This window comes from Neophocaena asiaeorientalis, unplaced genomic scaffold (genome assembly GCF_003031525.2).
Source record: "Neophocaena asiaeorientalis asiaeorientalis breed wild unplaced genomic scaffold, Neophocaena_asiaeorientalis_V1.1 scaffold320, whole genome shotgun sequence".
Classification (NCBI taxonomy): Eukaryota; Metazoa; Chordata; class Mammalia; order Artiodactyla; family Phocoenidae; genus Neophocaena; species Neophocaena asiaeorientalis.
In genome coordinates this window covers 1,154,952-1,176,206 of record NW_020174826.1, presented here as the reverse complement: position 1 = coordinate 1,176,206, position 21,255 = coordinate 1,154,952, and the positions used below count along the sequence as shown (strand labels likewise).

At 36.4% G+C, this 21,255-nt stretch overlaps 1 protein-coding gene across 3 annotated transcripts in view; it reads right to left on the bottom strand.

Moving 5' to 3' along the window:
• PIP4P2 (phosphatidylinositol-4,5-bisphosphate 4-phosphatase 2) overlaps positions 1 to 21,255 on the bottom strand; it is an 81,203-nt gene that overhangs the window by 49,685 nt on the left and 10,263 nt on the right. For 2 of the 3 annotated variants that reach the window (XM_024760418.1, XM_024760420.1), the window contains exon 2: positions 9,062 to 9,228. In XM_024760418.1, coding sequence (XP_024616186.1) covers positions 9,062 to 9,228 — 167 coding nt within the window. The remainder of the gene's footprint in view (positions 1 to 9,061; positions 9,229 to 21,255) is intronic. The other variant, XM_024760419.1, reaches the window with a different exon arrangement.

Sequence of the window (21,255 nt, the reverse complement as noted above, 5' to 3'; positions counted from 1 at the left end):
GCAATAAATAACATACAAGGGAATCCCCAAAAGACTATCAGCTGATTTTTCAGTGAAAACACTACAGGCCAGAAGGGAGTGGCATGATATATTTAAGTGATGAGAGGGGAAAAACCTACAACCAAGAACACTCTACCCAGCAAGGGTCTCATTCAGATTTGACAGAGAAATCAAAAGCTTTACTGACAAGCAAAGTTAAAAGAATTCAGCACCACCTAAAACAATTTTACAACAAAAGTTAAAGGAACTTCCCTAGGCAGAAAAGAAAAGCCCACAACTACAAACAAGAAAATTATGAAATGGGAAAGCTCACTGGTAAAGGCAAACATAAAGTAAAGGTAGAAAATTATCCACACACAAATATGGTATCAAGACAAGTAATCATAAGAGGAGAGTACAAATTCAGGATATTTGTAATGCATTTAAAATTAAGAGACCAGCAACTTAAAACAATCATGTATATATAGAGAGACTGCTATATCAAAACCTCATAGTAACCACAAATCAAACATCTATAACAGCTATACACACCAAAAAGAAAAAGAAATCCAACAAACACTAAAGTTAGTCATCAAATCACAAGAGAAGAGAACGAAAGAGGAAAGGAAGAAAAAAGACTTAACAAAAACAAAACCAGAACAATGAACAAAATGGCAATAAGAACATATGTACTGATAATTACCGCAAATGTAAACAGATTAAATGCTCCAACCAAAAGACATACACTGCCTGAATGGATAAAAAACAAGACCCATATATATGTTGTCTACAACAGAGACCCACTTCAGATCTAGGGACAAATACAGACTGAAAGTGAGGGGATGGCAAAAGGTACTCCATGCAAATGGAAATCAAGAGAAAGATGGAGTAGCAATACTCACATCAGACAAAGTTAGACCTTAAAATAAAGACTGCTACAAGAGACAAAGAAGGACACTACATAATGATCAAGGGATCATTGTAAGAAGAAGATATAACCATTTTAAATATATATTCACCTAGCACAGGAGCACCTCAATATATAAGGCATATGCTAACAGCCATAAAAGGAGAAATTGACAGTAACACAATAATAGTGGGAGACTTTAACATCTCAGTTTCCTCAGTGGATCATCCAGAAAGAAAGTCAATAAGGAAACACAGGCCTTAAATGACACAGTAGATCAGATGCACTTAATTGATATCTATAGAGCATTCCATCCAAAAACAGCAGAATACATTCTTTTCAAGTCCACATGGAACATTCCCCAGGTTAGGTCAAATGCTGGGCCACAAAGTAAGACTTGGTAAAGTTAAGAAAATTGAAATCATATCAAGCCTCTTTTCCAACCACAACACTATGAGATTAGAAATCAACTACAAGAAAAATACTGCAGAAACCACAAATACATGGAGGCTAAACAATAGGCTACTAAACAACCAAGAAAAAAAGAAGAAATCAAAAAATACCTAGAGATAAATGAAAATGAAGATGCAATGATCTAAAATATATGGGATGCAGCAAAAGCAGTTCTAAGAGGGAAGTTTACAGAGATACAAGCTTATCTCAGGAAAAATCTCAAACCTAACGTTACACTTAAAGCAACTAGAGAAAGAACAAACAAAACTAATAGTTATTACAGGAAAGAAATCAAAGAGATCAGAGCAGAAGTAAATGAAATAGAGATGAAGAAAACGATAAAAAAGATCAATGAAACTAAAATCTGATTCTTTGAAAAGATAAATAAAATTGATAAACCTTTAGCCAGACTCATCAAGAAAAGAGGGGAAAGAGGCCAAATCAATAAAATTAGAACTGAAAAACAGAAGTTACAATGGACACCACAGAAATACAAAGGACCATAAGAGACTAGTACAAGCAATTATATGCCAAGAAAATGGAAACTTAGAAGAAATAGACACATTCTTAGAAAGGTGCAATCTTCCAAGACTGAACCTGGAAGAAATAGAAAATATAAACAGACCAATTACAACTACTGAAACTGAATCTGTGATTTAAAAACTACCAACAGACAAAAGTCCAGGACCAGATGGCTTCACAGGCAAAGGCAAATTATATAAAACATTTACAGAAAAGTTAACACTATCCTTCTGAAACTGTTCCAAAAAACTGCAGAGGAAAGAACACTTCCAAACATTCTATGAGGCCACCATCACCCTGATACCAAAACCAGACAGATACCACAAAAAAAGAAAATTACCTGCCAATATCACTGATGAACTTAAGACACAAAAATTCTTAACAAAACATTAGCAAACTGAATCCAACAATACATTAAAAGGATCATACCCCATGATCAAGTGGGATTTATCCCAGGGATGCAGGGATTTTGAATACCCGCAAATCAATCACTGTGATACACCACATGAACAAATTGAAGATTAAAAACCATATGATCATCTCAATAGATGCAGAAAAAGCTTTAGACAAAATTCAACACCCAGTTATGATAAAAACTCTCCAGAAAGTGGGCATAGAGGAAACATACCTCAACATAATAAAGGCCATATATGACAAACCTACAGCTAACATCATACTCAACGGTGAAAGCTGAAAGCATTTCCTCTAAGATCAGGAACAAGACAAGGATGTCCACTCTCATCAGTTTTTTTTTCAATATAGTTTTGGAAGTCCTAGCTGTGGCAATCAGAGAAGAAAAAGAAAGAAAAGGAATCCAAATTGGAAAGGAAGAAGTAAAACTGTTACTGCAGATGACATGATACTATACAAAGAAAATCCTAGATATGCTAGCAGAAAACTATCAGAGCTCGTTAATGAATTTGGTGAAGTTGCAGGATACAGAATTAAAACACAGAAATCTGTTGAATTTTTATACACTAACAATGAAAAATCAGAAAGAGAAATTAAGGAAACAATCCCATTTACCATTGCATCAAAAGGAATAAAATACCTAGGCCTAAACCTATCTAAGGAGGCAAAAGACCTGTATTCTGAAAACTCTAAGATACTAAAGAAAGAAATCAAAGATGACACAAACAGATGGAAAGATACCATGTTCTTGGATTAGAAGAATTTATATTTTCAAAATGACTATACTACCCAAGGCAATCTACAGAGTCAATGCAATCCCCATTAAATTACCAGTGGCATTTTTCACAAAACTAGAACAAAAAATTTTTTAATTTGTATGGAAACATAAAAGACCCCAAATAGTCAAACAAATCCTGAGAAAGAAAAATAGAGCTGGAGGAATCAGGCTTCCTGAATTCAGAGTATACTACAAAGCTATGGTAATCAAGACAGTATGGTACTGGCACAGAAACAGAAATTTAGATCAATGGAACAGGATAGAAAGCCCAGAAATATACGCATGCACCTATGGTCAATTAATCTATAACAAAGGAGGCAAGACTATACAACAGAGGAAAGACTTCTCTTCAATAAATGGTGCTTGGAAAACTGGACAGCTACATGTTAAAAAAATGAAATTAGGATATTCTTTAACACCATACAGAAAAATAAATTCAAAATGGATTAAAGACCTCAATGTAACAACAGATACTATAAAACTCTTAGAGGAAAACATAGGCAGAACACTCTGACATAAATTGCAGCAATATCTTTTCTGAGCCAACTCTTAGAATAATGGAAATAAAAACAAAAATAAACAAATGGGACCTAATTAAACTTAAAAGCTTTTGCACAGCAAACGAAATCATAGACAAAATTAAAAGACAACCCACAGAATGGGAGAAAATATTTGCAAATGATGCAACAGACAAGGGATTTGTCTCCAAAATTTACAAACAGCTCATGCAGCTCAATATCAAAAAACAAACAACCCAATCAAGAAATGGGCAGAAGACCTAAATAGACATTTCTCCACAAAAGACATACAGATGGCCAAGAGGCACATGAAAACATGCTCAACATCACTAATTATTAGAGAAATGCAAGTCAAAATTACAATGAGATATCACCCCACACATCATCATCAAAAAGACTACAAATAGGGCTTCCCTGGTGGCGCAGTGGTTGAGAGTCCACTTGCCGATGCAGGGGACACGGGTTCGTGCCCCAGTCCAGGAAGATCCCACATGCCGTGGAGTGGCTAGGCCCGTGAGCCATGGCCGCTGAGCCTGTGCATCCAGAGCCTGTGCTCTGCAACGGGAGAGGCCACAACAGTGAGAGGCCCACGTACCAAAAAAAAAAAAAAAAAAAAAAGACTACAAATAATAAATGCTGGAGAGGGTGTGGAGAAAAAACCCTCCTACACTGTTAATGGGAATGTAAATTGGTGCACCCACTATGGAGAACAGTATGGAGATTCCCTTAAAACTAAAAGTAGAGCTACCACATGATCCTGCAATCTCACCCCTGGGCACATATCCAGAGAAAACCATAATTTGGAAAGATACATGTACCCCAATGTTCATTTCAGCACTATTTACAACAGCCAAGACATGGAAGTAATCTAATTGTCCATCAGATGACAGATGAATGGATAAAGAAGATGTGGTATATTGGAATGGAATGTTACTCAGCCATTAAAAAGAATGAAATAATGCCATTTGCAGCAACATGGATGGCCCTAGAGATTATCATACTAAAATGAATAAGTCAGACAGAGAAAGACCCATAGCATATAACATTGCTTATATGTGGAATCTAAAAAAAATAACTTATATACAAAATATAATTAGACCCACAGACATAGAAAACAAACTTATGGTTTCCAAAGTAGAAGCGGGGATGAGTGATAAATTAGGAGTTTGGGATTAACATACACATACATACTAATCATAAAATAGATAACCAACAAGGACCAACTATATAGCACAGGGAACTATATTCAATATTTTGTAATAATCTATAAGGTAAATGAATCCAAAAAGGAATATATATATGCATGTGTGTGTGTGTGTGTGTGTGTGTATACATATGAATCACTTTGCTGTACACCTGAAACTAACACAACATTGTAAATCAACTATACTTCAATAAAAAAAAAAATTGCAAGTTCTGATGTTGAAGCTGCAGCAAGTTATTCAGAAAATCTAGCTAAGCTAATTAAGAAAAGTGGCTACACTAAATATTTTCAATGTAGATGAAAAGCCTTTTAGCGGAAGAAAATGCCACCTAGGACCTTCATAGTTAAAGAGGAAAAGTAAATGTCTGGCTTCAAAGGACAGGCTGACTCTCTTGTCAGGCTGATGCAGCTGGTGACTTTAAGTTGAAGCTAATGCTCATTTACCATTCTGAAAATCCTAGGGCCCTTAAAGAATTATGCTAAACTACTCTGCCACTGCACTACACTATAAATAGAGAAACAAAGTCTGGATGACAGGACATCTGTTTACAATATGGTTTACTGAGCATTTTAAGGCCACTGTTGAGACCTACCACTGAGAAAAAAAAATTCCTTTCAAAATATTACTGCTCATTGGTAATGCATCTGGTGACCCAAGAGCTCTTATGGAGATATACAATGAAATTAATGTTTTCACGCCTGCTAACACAACATTCATTCTGCAGCCCATGGATCAAGGAGTAATTTTGACTTTCAGGTTTCATTTTTTACGAAATAGATTTCATAAGGCTGCCATAGATAGTGATCCCTCTGATAGATCTGTGCGAAGTAAACTGAAAACCTTCTGGAAAGGATTCACCATTCTAGATGCATTAAGAACATTCGTGATTCATGGGAAGAAGTCAAAATACCAAAATCAACAGGAGTGTGAAGAAGTTGATTCTAACCCTCATGGATGTCTTTGAGATGTTCAATTTCAGCGGAGGAAGAAAATGCAGAAGTGGTGGAAATAGCAGGAGAACTAGAATTATAAGTGGAACCTGAAGATGTGACTGAATTGCTGCAATCTTATGATAAAACTTTAATGGATAAGGAGTTGCTTTTTATGGATAAGCAAAGAAAGTTGGTTTCTTGACATGTAATCTATTCCTGGTGAAGATGCTGTGAAGATTGTTAAAACGACAACAAAGTATTTAGAATATTACATAAATTTAGTTGATAAAGCAGCCGCAGGGTTTGAAAGGATCGACTCCAATTTTGCAAGAAGTTCTACTGTGGGTAAAATGCTACCAAACTAAATTGTGTGTTACAGTTGGTTGTGGTTCAGAATTGTGGTACAGAATTGTGGTACAGAATTGTGGTTCATGAAAGGAAGAATTGACTGATGCAGCGAACTTCACTGTTGTCTTATTTTAAGTAATTACCACAGACACCCTAACCTTCAGCAAGCACCTCCATGATCAGTCAGCAGCCATCAAAAGGGAGTCAAGATGCTTCACCAGCAAAAGGATTATGACTTGCTGAAGGCTCAGATGATGGTTAGCATTTTTTAGCAATAAAGTATTTTTTAATTAAGATATATCCTTTATTTAGACATAATGCTATTGCACACTTACTGAATAGTGTAAAAACTTTTATTTGCACTGGAAACCAAAAAAATTGTGTGACTTGCTTTATTGCAATATTTGCTTTATTGAAGTAGTCTGGAACTGAACTTGTAATGTCTCTGAGGTAGCCTGTATTTTATTCCCACCATACTTCTAGACCTCAGTTCTCTCATTTGTAAAACAACATGATTGAAATAGAAGATTTCAAGCACTGGTCCTCAATGCCAGTCCTCACCATGTCATGTCTGGTCTACAGCAAAATGGTGGGGCTGGGGTGGGGAGGCAGCAGGGGAGATGACATTGTTCATATGCATAAGTTTTGATAGTCTTACTTGGCAAAATAAGCTTACATGTTCCAGGAACTGTGCTGGGCACTTTACCTCTGTAATCCCAACAGCAACCCTAAGAGGTAGGTATTATTACTATTATACCTCTTTACATGAAGAACCACAGTTTAGAGAAGTCCCCAAGGATATATAGCTACTAAGTGGCAGATTCAAACCCCAGTCTATTAGTCTCCAAATCTCAGACGCAATCAAGTATGCAGCCAACTAGCTCCACTCTTTCTCCAGGACTTCTCAAATTTTCCATTAACTAGTCATAGATATTGCTTCTCCTTTTAACCTTAAATTCTGTGTCCTCCAAGTGTTGCTAAAATTTGTCCATATTCTTTCTCTCTCTCATATACAGACACACACACACACACACACAGACAAACACACACACACACAACACACAACACACACCTTACTTCCCTTCCTAATTCTATCTACTGAAGTAAAAAGGACTTTTATTAACCTTGATTTTTTTGTTTTGTTATGTTTTATTTCTTTCAATCTCCACAGGAATGTCCAGTTCCTGTTAAAGGTGGCTACCCAAGAGAATAGATACACTGACATCCTGTTTTAGGTGACATGAGGAGAATGAATAACCAGTTAAATTGAGTAGGAAACAGTGATAGTGAACATAAGAGAACTGTTCTCTTGGGCCCTGGTCCACTATATCTGTCTATTATATCTGTTCTTTTCAACATAGAATTTCTCCAGAGAAGCTGCCAGTTGCCTAACCTCTTCATTCATAAATTTAAGATCACATTACACTGTAAACATTAGCAGGTCATATGTTACAGCATTCCTCAAAGGCTTTTTTTTTTCAATTTTTTCTTCCCTTGTAATGTTACTAATTCCATACAAGGCAATCTGATTAAATACTATTCATATTCTCTAGAATATTCACAATTATTTACATTTCTTTACTTAACAGGGATAGTAATGATATAAAAATTTCAGCACAATTTTCTTTATGTCCAAAAGTAGCTAGCTTATTTGTAGCCAAATTTTATTGACCCTATATGAACTCATCACTTCTAAGTAACCAGCTTGAGACTGCTGGTTAAATCCATAATGACTTTGAGATTCTTTCATAATTGACCTACTCTGTTCTGTTTACTTCCACATGTAAATATAAAGCTTTAAATCTCCTTTCTTTCTTCTCATTAAAGAACAAAGTTTGTATGGGTGAAGGAAGAGGTGAAAAAATTCAACACTAATGCCAAATCCAAGGAAGCCTTTAAGACACTTTTATTTTTTTAAGTTGCTATTTGTGTCTAACAATTCTTATTTGCTTGCCAACTCTAAAAGGAGCACTAAGGAAGTTGATATTAATTAAATTTACTATTTAAGTGTTCAACTGATAAAGAAAATAGCTAGTTTTGTAGGTATCATCTATTTACACAATAAAGTTCTCTAAAAGATGTTCCTTATAGAAAAATTATTTACAATGATATATATTGCTTCATGACTTAAGGTTTTAGCTTATGACTTTTCCATAAAACATATTATAAAGTCCCAAGTATTCATGTTTCAGGGTTCTTAGAGATACACTAATCATTGGCTGACTTTTTTTTAGGCTTTTTCTAAAGAGGAAAAACTACAAATACCAAAAATTAAATTAATATTTAATTTCAAATTTTGAGACAGATTGAAATTTAAAAAATAAAGCCTAACCATGAAAGTAGAAATATATTTACTTTAACCAGTATACTCTTTATACCAGTTTATTACTTAAAACTGTAAAAATCTTACTTAAAATTTAGTTGCTCTTCCCAAAGTTCAGTAAAAAAATATGCCCTTAAGTTGTTTTGAATATTTCACTGAATTAATATTAAATAAATGGAATAATATACCAAGCTGTTAATAAACACTTCGACACAAATGCCAATAATAAATGCACAATCACGAAAGCCCAGAAAAATTATATCAACAACCTACAGACGTAAAACAAGTTTAAATAATTTTCCACATAATAAGTACAAAGTCCACATTTGTAGTGAAGCTCAGTATATTTCATTTTAGTGATAATCAGAATGGATTTCGTTGAGATGTGGATAGACACTGAAGATAATTGTAAATGACTGTCCATGGTCAGTCTCATTTTAGAAAATAAAGAGCCAAATGGCATTATATTTAAATTCATCATGAAATTTTCATAATGGAGTTAGCTTTAAACACCTGGAGGCATCCTTGTATGATAAAAGAGAAATAGCCAGAAGGAAGAAAGGATAAAAAAATGGCCATTTCAGTATCCAGCCCACATCTACTTGTAAGTAACATTACTGGAGTACATTTTTAGGGAGATGTCAGATAATAATTTCTGCTTTTATTAATGAAAATCTCCACTTACCGTAGCTTCATTGCAAACCGTGCACTTAACCACATGCTGGTGAAGCTTGCCATCCAAATTGATGAGAGATTGGCACACGCGGCAGTTTATTACTGGAATACCACTGGCATCTGGACTGGCAATGGCTGTATACGGAGGTGGGAGTTCCGCTAAAAAGATATTAGCCACTGAATCAGAGTCTCAGAGATATTACGGCTGGTTTGAGCAAATAAGCAATAGAAGTAAAGAAGGAAAACTATCAAAATTCTCCTGTTCTTTATGTTTTTAAAGCTGGCCAACATAATATAGTTTCAGAGCAGAAACACATATAGGCCTATATTGCGAAGTAGAATAATTCTTAGCTCCTAAAATCCAAATCACACCTGCCTACATTTACACCTTTTATTAACCTATACTTGAAACATTCACTCAATTTCTATGTGCAAATTCATAGAGTTTGTAATAGGAAGGTGATAATTTATGCCTAAAAGTAAAAATCTTACACTAATGATCTGACTCCCAAGAAACAGAAATAGTCAATGAAGACAAAGCTTTAAAATCACTTACATATATACATATACGTAAATTGTGTAGTTGTCATGCTCTGTTTATACTAGAAGCAGTATAATAACTGCTGAGTATGACAAGAACAAAATAGGGTTTTGGTGGCAGTCAAGGAGAGACAAAAATGAACCCAGAAAACTAAACATATCAACATGGAACATGTTTTAATTAGAATGGAATTATGCTAATTTCAGAGAAAAAACAAGAATGAAGTAAATTTAACAATTTTTATCTCAAACTTTCACCTAACATTAAAAATCTAGAAAATGTATCAAAGTATTTATGGGTAAAAAATATATTGTCTGGGATTTAATTTAAATACTCCAAGAAAAAAATGGGTTAATAGATGCAACAAGAGTAGCAAAATGTCTATATTTATGAATATAAAGACACAGAAGGTCATTTTGCTCTTACTACTTTTGTGTATGTTTGAAAATTCTGAAAATACAAAGATACATACACACACACACACGCGCACACACACACACACACACACACACACACACACACACACTGCTTTTTGAGAGTCCTTAAGTCGACTGATTGGGTAGAGGGTAGAAGCCCAATTTCAGAACTGTGTTAATCTACCAGAAGTATATATTTGTTACAAAAGTTAGAGAAAAAGAATCTAGATATACTATTCCAGAATGGGATTTCTAAAGGGGACTGCCTAGCCTCATTTTGTAGCTATCTTAATTACAGGAATAGGAGCCCCTTTCAAGGTAAGATTTTGTCATAGGCCATCTAGAAAAGGCTATGCCTCAACACATGATTGAATCCCCACTAAAGAGAACTGATAGTTCAAGGGGCTACTGTGACACTGTAAAATACAAAAACAATACCTAATCATGAAAAGAGCTATTTTTGAAATAGAGATTTTTCTATCCACTGGATTAGATTCTGAACTCTATGATAGTCTGAAATGAGTTAGAGCACAGCACATTATGGTATGTTTAAAATCCACATATTACCACCTGGCATCCTTAGGGTATATCAGGTAGATTTTTTAGACTTGCAAAGAATTAACAACAAGTGTTATCCATTCAAATATTCATAATAAACCAAATTTCTCCAGCAGCCAAGGCTCTGAAAGAGGTCACATTGAAATGACAATATGCACACATCCCTGGAAGTCTTATACCAGAACACTGCCAAACACTAAATTTAAAAAGAAGCTATAGATGTCTAAATTATAAAAATAGTTTTATAATTTATAAAACTATAAATTAGGTACACAAAAAGCTGCTCAACATCACTAATTATTAGAGAAACTCAAATCAAAACTACAATGAGGTATCACCTCACACCAGTTAGAATGGGCATCATCAGAAAATCTACAAACAATAAATGCTGGAGAGGGTGTGGAGAAAAGGGAACCCTCTTGCACTGTTGGTGGGAATGTAAATTGATACAGCCACTATGGAGAACAGTATGGAGGTTCCTTAAAAATCTAAAAATAGAATTACCACATGACCCAGCAATCCCACTACTGGGCATATACGCTGAGAAAACCATAATTCAAAAAGACACATGCACCCCAATGTTCAATTGCAGCACTATTTACAATAGCCAGGACATGGAAGCAACCTAAATGCCCATTGACAGATGAATGGATAAAGATGTGATACATATATACAATGGAATATTACTCAGCCATAAAAAGGAACGAAATTGGGTCATTTATAGAGACATGGAATGGGCCATAGAGACTGTCATACAGAGTGCAGTAAGTCAGAAAGAGAAAAACAAATACCGTATATTAACGCATATATGTGGAATCTAGAAAAATGGTACAGGTGAACCAGTTTGCAAGGCAGAAATAGAGACACAGATGTAGAGAACAAATGTATGGACACCAGGGGTGGTGGGGGTGGGATGAATTAGGAGACTGGGATTGACATATATACACTAATATGTATAAAACAGATAAGTAATAAAAACGTGCTGTATAAAAAATAATAAATAAAATTCAAAAAACAAACAAACAAAAAATAGTTTTAAATCCTTGAAAGAATTTAAGGTTGATGCAGAATGACCTGTAATGTATTAATCAAGAAGAAAAAACAGGTTAAAGGATCAATGTGTCAAAATACATTTGAGCCTGTGCAACTTGCAGATTACTTTATCAGATCTTGGTAAAGAAGGTATTGTTCTGGGAAAAAGCATACACACCTCACTAGAAATTCAACACACACTGCCTGGTGTGTAATAATAATTTTTTTAAAAATAATTATTAGCAATAGCATTATTAATAAAAGTTTCTTCTTTTGCCTTTTCCTTGAGTTATAAAGTAACATAAAGTAGGTCTCCCATTAATACCAGGTTTCCACCTTACATAGTGTGATAGAAAAGAAATTTAAAGACAAGATAATTTCACAAAGAAAACAAGGGTATTGAGGGTGAGGGGAAGAGGCCACACATTGCAGCTACATATAAGGATGGTAAAACCCATTCACTCCAACAGGCAAAAGTTTTGTTCAGTGGAATCTCCTAAAGATTTTAATGGTTGATCTTTTTTGGTTCTGATACGTTTGAAGTGTATCAGAACCAACAAGACCCTGTGAACTTTTCCTCTAAGATTTGTACTATATAATTTTTAACCTGTAAAATAAAAAAAGCTTTCAATGACAAAAATATGCCAGAATCTTCTGGAGGCTTGGGAAGTGGAAGGAGGGGGAAAGAATGAGTGAGGATTAGGAGTCTAAAATGGGAAAGACTATAAGCTCCATGAGGCCAAGGTCATGTTTGGCTTGTTCAGGACTGATACAGCACTTGTTATAAGTGCTTGGTCTATGATAGTTGCTCACTAAATATTTATTGAATGGATGATGGATGAATAAATGAATGAATAACTGAATCACTGAAATTTATCAGGCTCATCTATTTCTCCTGGGAAAATGATACTAAGTATATTACCACTACTCTCCTTGAAGAGGAGCTAGGGTCCTAGCAGGGGAGTACAGCATGACTGAAAAAAAGGCTCTCTTCTATATATAGAATACCCTCTCCAAATCATGCACTGAGAGAGGGAAGTGGACAGGGGACACTGGCCTGGCCCACCAGATAAGTACAATCAATCCAAGAGATCAATAGAATGACAGATGTTGCAGCCTAACTGCTCCACTAAACAGTGCTTTCAGGCCTATAATTTCAATTTTCTGTCCATTAATTACTTTAGCACTAAACTGATTTAGAGATATTTCTTGTACTTTTATCCCAAGGAAACCTTGACCTACAACTCCATCTCCTCTTGTAAAGGACTTGTAATTACAGAAATTTATTTCACTGTCGGTAAACCTGCAATAATTAACAACTTAGATTGTTCATTTCGTCTCTTTTCACTTTAAAACAGTCAACAGATCACCACTATTATACCTATTTTAAATTTCTGCCTTGGATAAAAAGTCCACTGTAATCTCAGAACTTGGGATCATTGGATATTAAGAGTCACAAAAGTTCTTCATTTTGGAAGAGTCTTACTTGTTATTTAAACAATGATCATTTTCTCTATGGGGTTTGCCTAAGTGAAAAATCTTTTTTCTCCAAGTGAGCAGTATTTGTTAGACCAGTAGTCCTCAAACCTGAAAAACCCCCTCAAAGTTCCAGAATTATACAGTGTTAGAAATTCAAGCAATCTTAGTCTAGTATTTAGTCTAATTTCTTCATTTTATGGAAGAGAAAACTGAAGACCAGGGATTCTGACTTCTTAGTAGACTTTTATATAGCACTTCAGCAAAGCCAAGAGCTGACTCTTCTCCCAGAGGTCACTCCATAATGACAGCTGCCTCTCTTAATGAATATGATTTAATATAGGGAAAAGATGTAAGGACTAATGGGCATTCTGCACAAATACTTAGACAAGAATCAGATCTGAGTTAAAGGGGATTAGGAGGAGGAGAAAGAAGAGTCAGGGAAAATGAAAATTAGAACATAATATGAAGAAAGAATTAGTTCATGATAAAAAATTCACAGGGCTTCCCTGGTGGCGCAGTGGTTGAGAGTCCGCCTGCCAATGCAGGGGACACGGGTTCGTGCCCTGGTCCGGGAAGATCCCACATGCCGCGGAGCGGCTGGGCCCATGAACCATGGCCGCTGAGCCTGCGCGTCCGGAGCCTGTGCTCCGCAACGGGAGAGGCCACAACAGTGAGAGGCCTGCGTACCGCGAAAAAAAAAAAAAAAAAATTCACAGAAAAACTGAGACTCCTAAAAGAGACAAGACAAAATAACATAGATCACAAGGCATGCATAATGGTCTTCCTTAAAACACTCAAAAGGAACCATTATTATTCTATAAACCCACAAGTGATCAAATTACACTTTTCCATCATAAACATCAACCTAATTAATCTATTTTATGCCCAAAAGCTCCTCTTTCCTGCTAATTCATGCTGGTGTAATAATCCATACTTCATTTTTTACCAGATATACCCAGATATAGCATTTTAAAGGTTGCAAATGTTTTGCTGGATAGCTCTGATCTTTATTATCTCAGTTATTCCTTTATAAATCTCTGCAGTGGCAATATTTTCCAGTTTAATTCACTTACTTCACTAATACAGTCTTATATGCAGTCCTTGCCCTTGACAAAGATGTACCAAAGTTGAAAAATGACATCAGATTAAAATGAGAGATCATTTAGAACACTATGATTATAGGATGAGCAAGAAAAGTATAAAGGACCAGCCTGTGAGGAAAGCTCTGGCTTTTTCTCCTCCATAGGATTTTTGTGGATAGTATGGTTAGGGACAGGTTGCGCTTGGCTGCTATGGGATATCTACTTCCTGTGTAAAACCTCTCCAGTCCAGTTCAACACAGAGAAAGGGAAGACCACCTTCTGTTCCTCCCCTCTCTGAAACCAAATAAATAAAACTATTCCAGGAGACTCTTGGATTCTTCTAGAACCATTATACCCTCATAAGGATCCATCTGGCTAAAGTCAGTTTGGAAGGTAAATGTCCCAGCTATTAGGCTACTGAATCTCAGCTCCAAATCCACCCTTCTATGCTTTGTCATGCTGGTGCTAAAACTCTCCAAACCACATTTTTTCTTTGCCAGCTGGCTGCAGGTTATGTTTTGTTAATAGGAGGTGATAAACAGAACCTGCAAGGTTGAAGGAGGAAGAAGGGACTTGTAGCCCTTTCTCCAGGTGTACAAAATCTCCAGGGCTGAGACATCACCACCAGTGGGCTGGTACCTCTGAGAAGTCATGTTTCAGTTATGTTCCTCTAAATTACTAAATTTTAATAATTCCAATCTCTTCCCTTTGTTCTCACAACCCTAGAGGTAATAGCTGCTTCCTGCATTTAATACCTATTTGATAAGTTAGAGTAATATCTTTACCTTTTAGTTACCTACTTAACAACTTTATACCAAATTAATTCTTTCTGTTATATTATATTGTTTGGTTTCTATCTTCAGGTCCTAACTGTTATAAAACTCATACCAGGTGTAATCCCAGGAAACAGACCCTCAAAAATGGGATTGGAGAAATGGGTTGGTCATGCCTTGGGCTTGAATGCAGTGCTGAGCTCCTTTACCAGTGAGACATGGTATGGTAGTGATTGATGGCATGCAGTGGCATCCTGGTGAATCAGATTATCTCCTATATATGATTGTGATATTTGAGGCTCCTTTACTTGACCATTATGGCAGTAATAATTACTGTGTGGATTGTGATATGGGGTAAAATGAGAATCTCAGGTCTTTAAACTCTCAGCACAAGTCATGGTCACAGAACTTCTATTGCAGCCCTAAAAATACTGCTTATTTCTAATTGTCACAGGGCTTATATTGCTGAAAATCAAACACAAAATTTAATTGTATAGATAGCTAAATTATAAGGTCAGGGAAACCCACAGCCTTACCAAGTCTGCCATGTGAAACTGAGGACACTGATTGCAAAGAAGTGGAACTCTGAAACTTGGAATGGGGCCATCTAGTTGTACCCAAACAGAGCTGAGAATCCTACACTCCTGAGTCACTCTGAGCCTCCCCTGTGAGTGGAGCACAACATTTCTTCTTATATCTGAGAACATGAGCCTCCTTTTAATGGAAAACTGTAATAACCTCACCTGAAGTAGTTGTCTTACAAGGAAATGACCATTTTTCTTAAGACCCATCATCAAACCCCTTGTTGCCTCAAGACCCATAAACTAGGATCAGATCTCAACAAGCTTTAGGAGGACAAGTACAAAGTGTGACTCAGAAAGAAGCAACTAATACATCAAGAGAATTGCAATGTTTTGATAATATATATTGTCAGAAACCTGGAGAATATGTGTGGGAGTGAATCCTATGGGGGTTAAAGCAAAGAGGATGGAATATAACACTGAGTTGAGCCAAATTTAACAATCCTGGTGTACTTGACAAATGTTCTGGTTTCAATGTTTGTTTGAAATCTGGAAGTGGCTCTATCAGTTTACTTTTTGGTTTGATGAGACTTGGCCTTACATTCAATGAGGCTGAAATGTCAAAACATCCCTAGCGTGATGCAGAAGAAGCAATCAAAGGTTTAAGGAGTCAGGAATATTAGAGTGAGTTTATCATATGAAATCTGCATCCCACACCCCACTACATCCCCTGAGAGGACCCAGAAGATATGCCTTTAACTAAGGCATTGATTTATACATTATTTAGGGGAACACAAGCATTCTGCTGTGGTGGCTCTCCTACATAGGCCAGGCATTACAGTGCAGGATGACTCCAATTGAGACCATGGAATCCCAGAGTAACAGAGGCCAAATGGCAGCACTTAAAAGTCAAAGAAAAAGTGGGTACATTTAATGTAATGGGAAATAGTGGATATTAGAAAATTTTGATCCATGAGGACCTTTGGCAGTGGCTCATTGAAATAAGCCTAAGAATGAAATGGATGGGTAACCTACACAAATGTTACTTGGTTATATATAATAGAAAAATCTAGGTCTTAAAACCAGCAACCTGACTTGAGTAGCCACAGTGACGAGTCCTAGTTTTTCAACCAGTTTCCAACAAAGCTAATTCACAGACCCAGAGCATCTTTATTGAGGGTTTGTTGATGTCTCTGACAAGTGATCCAGCAACACTACTATAAGTATATATTATAAATCTCCAAGTCTCCCCCAAAGACCTGAGATCATTTACTAGAGTGACTATTCACTGGGGAAAAAGAAAATACCCAGATATTTCAGGTATCACTAGAAACTGGCTCATAGATGGTGTTAATTCCTCAAGACTCAAAACTCCAATGTGGGCGGCCTGTCAGAGAGGTTATGTAGATGGTCATCAGGTTACAGATGGAGTCTTGCCCCAGATCCACCCATAGTGGTCCCAGTAAATCTGGGTACCCATGCTGAAGTTATTTTCCCAGTTTCTGAATATATTATTGGAACAGACATTCTTGTCAACCAGCAAATACCTAAATTGGTTCTCTGGCCCACAGATTAAGGTAGGAAGGGTCACACAGAGGGTCCCTGTATCTTCTACTAAGAGCAGCTCCACATTCCCTGGAAGGACTACAGAGGCAGTGCTACTATGAAAGATGTAGGAGTGGTAATAACTGTCACATCTTCATTCAACTCACTCATTTTCTAAGTTTGACTGCTGCTCCAGGGCAATTCTAGTTTTGTAACTGAGGAGACGTGATATAAGCCCCCTCTATGAGCTCTGATGCCAGAGGAAGTCAAGAGGCCTTCAGCTATAGTTAGGCAAAAAGCAGCAGCCAGCCAGGCCCTCTATGGTGGATTTCCAAGAGTTAGTTAGCACTCAGTCACAAGTACTTAGCATCTGTTCTGTACCAGGTACTGTACTGGATGTATGTCAGGGATACTAAGGAGAAGAAGGCATACCCCAGGGCTCAAAGAGCTCACATTCTTAACATGTAGAAAGACAGTAAAACTACAAGTACAACTTGGTGTGGTAAGTGTTCTAACAAGGATATGCACACACGGGGCTTTGGGAGTATAGAAGAGAGCATATAAACCTGACTAAGGCGCAGTGTGTCAGGAGCGAGGTGTAGGGGTGGAAGAGAAATGTCACCCTAGCACAATTTAGCATTCAAGTACTGCAATCTTTCTATATACTTTAACCATCAACTCCTTTCTCCAAACTGCAGCTCTAGAAAAACAGCTATACCTTATTAAGTTTGGTCGTGAAATCAGCTTGGCACCAATACCAATCTACATCCTAGTGCCTCTAGTATTGCTTGTAGGCGCTTATGTGGGTCCATGGTAGACCCCAAGGCAACAACAAACTGGGTATTCTTACACAGCTGGTGATGATGAGTACTGAATTCCACTATGGGTAGCTTATCTGCCATTTTTCCCTCCCTAAGTGGTCTTAGGCATTTGGGTTGTATCAAAATGCTGCCATATAACTGGAGATACTGGCAAGAAATGCCCAGTGACCTGCCAATGACAAATTCCCAGATGACAAAAACTTATGCTCTGTCTTTTCTATTTCTCATTAGGCAATATTTTTACCTCATTCTAGTGCATTTCATTTGTGGTACTAGTACTTCCTTCCAGTATTGGCAGTTAATAAGTTACATATTCTCTCATTTTATCAACTACTGTGCTTATTTTTATTGAAAATACAATTTTTTCTGACACGATTTATGTGAAATCATATTGTTTGTATATGCATGGCTCCATTCTTAATTTTTTATTTACAATATTGCTTCCAAGAACGCATGTGTTTCAAGAAAAATATAGAGATACTAATGTTTAGTACAGAAAAACAAATTGTTTCCAAGGCAAAAAATGTACCTGCCTAGAAATTTAGAAACTCTTCCCATAGCCAGAGGAGGTAACAGATTCCTACTCTGTCACTCTTCCTAGACAGCTCATTTTCACTCTTACAGACTTGCTTTTTCTAAGAGAAAGCAAGACACTCCTTTGCATATACCTACTATACACACTAAATGATAACTTGCAGGTTACAAGTATTCATGAATCACAGTTATAAAATGTACTTAAATATAACTGAACCCAAAATTTGTTTTAAGACATTTTAGATGAGAAAATATGAGGGGGGAAATTACCTCAGTATATGGGGAAGGGAAAAATTTCAACTGGATTTGCAATGTTTTATTTGCTTCAATATATGAAACAGTATGGCATAATGTTAAGGTCTGATAGAATTAGATGATGATATATGAATGATTATATTATACTCAGTATTTTTCTATCTTGAAATATTTCACTCATTTTTTAAAAAATGACTTAGCGATTAATAGATTATAGATAAAAGTCACCAGTTTAGTAATTTTAGAATTTGGGACATATTCATCATAAATCTAAGCAAAATCAGATAGATACAATATATGGAGTGAACTGAACCTCTTAGAAACAGTATTTATTTTTTAAGCATATTTAGTGAATAAACCCCTTAAATTCTAGTGCTTAGATATTTCTACCACATGGGTCAATTAAATTTTATTTTAAAATATAGCGATTAATAAAAAAAATCCAGAAGTTAATCCATTAAGAGGAGAGTTCTTCATTGTAGCCAGCAGAAAGTATAGTGATGGAGATCCTTCCTTTGCTATGTGGGCATTTCTAATGAAACAAATGGATTCAGCTACATGCTCTGCTGGATCACTTCCATTTTTTGTTCTCATGTTCTTCTGTAAACCTGTAAAACCTTCACTCTCTAAGTGACTTCAAAATCACCATGATGGCATCCTTCTTTATTTTCTCACTCATTCATTCATACGACTGATCCTTGTTCAGTATAAGATCAAGTGCAAGAGACTATGTAGGACTCACAGATAAAAGATACAAGAATCCTGTCTCCCTCTTTGTCTTCCTTGATAAGGTCATGTACACAAATAAGTATTAAAATATATAGTAGAAATGTTGAGAGATATTGCTTTGGGAACATATATCGTCCAGTAACAGAGATTAGAAAGGATTACATGGAAAGAAAGGACTTTGACGAATGGATAGAATTTGAATGCTTCAGTTTCTAAAATCCCTTTCCTACTTATCTACCCATAGGAAGCAAAAAGTAAATCCTCATCTAGAGAAGACCAGAAGTGCCTAATAAATGATACTGGTATGAGGCAACGAGCATGGTCTTAGGAAAAAGCAGATACATATAGTGATACATTTCCCATATCAAAACAGGATTCTTCCTATTAAGATCTTGACAAGTGGGAGTAATGGACCAAATCAAACACAATGAAATATAAGGTTCCACTGCAAGGACCTGTATAGAGATGTGGGGACATGGTCTAAAAAATAGCATTTGTTACATTGTTCAGGGTCCTAGTGAAGGATAAACTCTACAAGGATCAATAACATAATGTGGCCAAAGTGCTTTCTGATACATTAAATTTTTATTAGTAACATATTTCCATGGCTCAAAAATCAATATTAATGTAAAAAATATATGCTTAGAATTGTTACTCCAATTTCTGTGCCAATCTACCACGCCCCACTTCAGAGATTTCCACTTAAATTACTATTTTTTTAATCCTTTCAGTGTTTCTTTAGCCTGGTACAGGTAATATATACCTGTAATGTGTAATACACATATTCTTTTTTCTCCATCTTTCGTACAAAAAAAGGGAATATGGGGCTTCCCTGGTGGCGTAGTGGTTGAGAGTCTGCCTCCCGATACAGGGGACATGGGTTCGTGCCCCGGTCTGGGAAGATCCCACATGCCGTGTTGTGGCTGGGCCCGTGAGCCATGGCCGCTGAGCCTGCGCATCCGGAGCCTGTGCTCTGCAACGGGAGAGGCCACAACAGTGAGAGGCCCGCTATAAAAAAAAAAAAAAAAAAAAAAAAAAAAGGGGGTATATGCCTTCCTCATTCTTCATCTTGCTTTTTTCACTTTATATCTTGGCAACCTTTCCACAATGGTACGTAGAGTTTCCTCATTTCTTTTCCAGCTGCACAGTGTTCCAGTTTGTGGGTGTATCACAGCTTATTGTGGTGGTTTTAAAATATTAAATTTTAAAATGCAAATTCTTTGATACTCATCCCATTAGAATTGAAGTCTATGTTCCTTCACCTTACGTGCAGGTGTTTGGACCAATAGAGCATGGCAGAAGCGACACCACATTTGACTTCTGAGACTAGGTCATAAAAGACCATATGGCTTTCACTTAGGTCATCTTGTGTTCAGGCATGTCTGATAGTTTTAATAATAACCTATGTCCTCATTAGGGACTGGCAGTAAATATAAATACTACTTTTGTTGAGCAAGGCAAAGCATTCTATATAGAGAAACAGGATCCCTGAATTCTGTAAACTTGGAAAATGGTTTTCTTATAAATAACTTTGTATTAATTGGCAGAATCCATACAGCTCAGTAGAAATCAATGTTTATTTGGGAAATTCCTATGGTCTAAGATTAATAACAACTCAGGCATCTGTGAAAGTCTTCTACTTTAAATCTGCTCACTATCCCTTCTATGTATTGCTGTTCCTCTGGATGGTGAATCTTAGCACTTTAATCTCTGAAACTTTAAAACTTCACATGTTCAAATGATGAACTATTAGAGGCTTTCTTGTATACTGTGTGTTTTGTTTTTTGTTTTTTGTTTTTTTTTTTTTGCTGTACGCGGGCCTCTCACTGTTATGGCCACTCCCGTTGCGGAGCACAGGCTCCGGATGCACAGGCTCAGCGGCCATGGCTCACGGGCCCAGCCGCTCCGCGGCATGTGG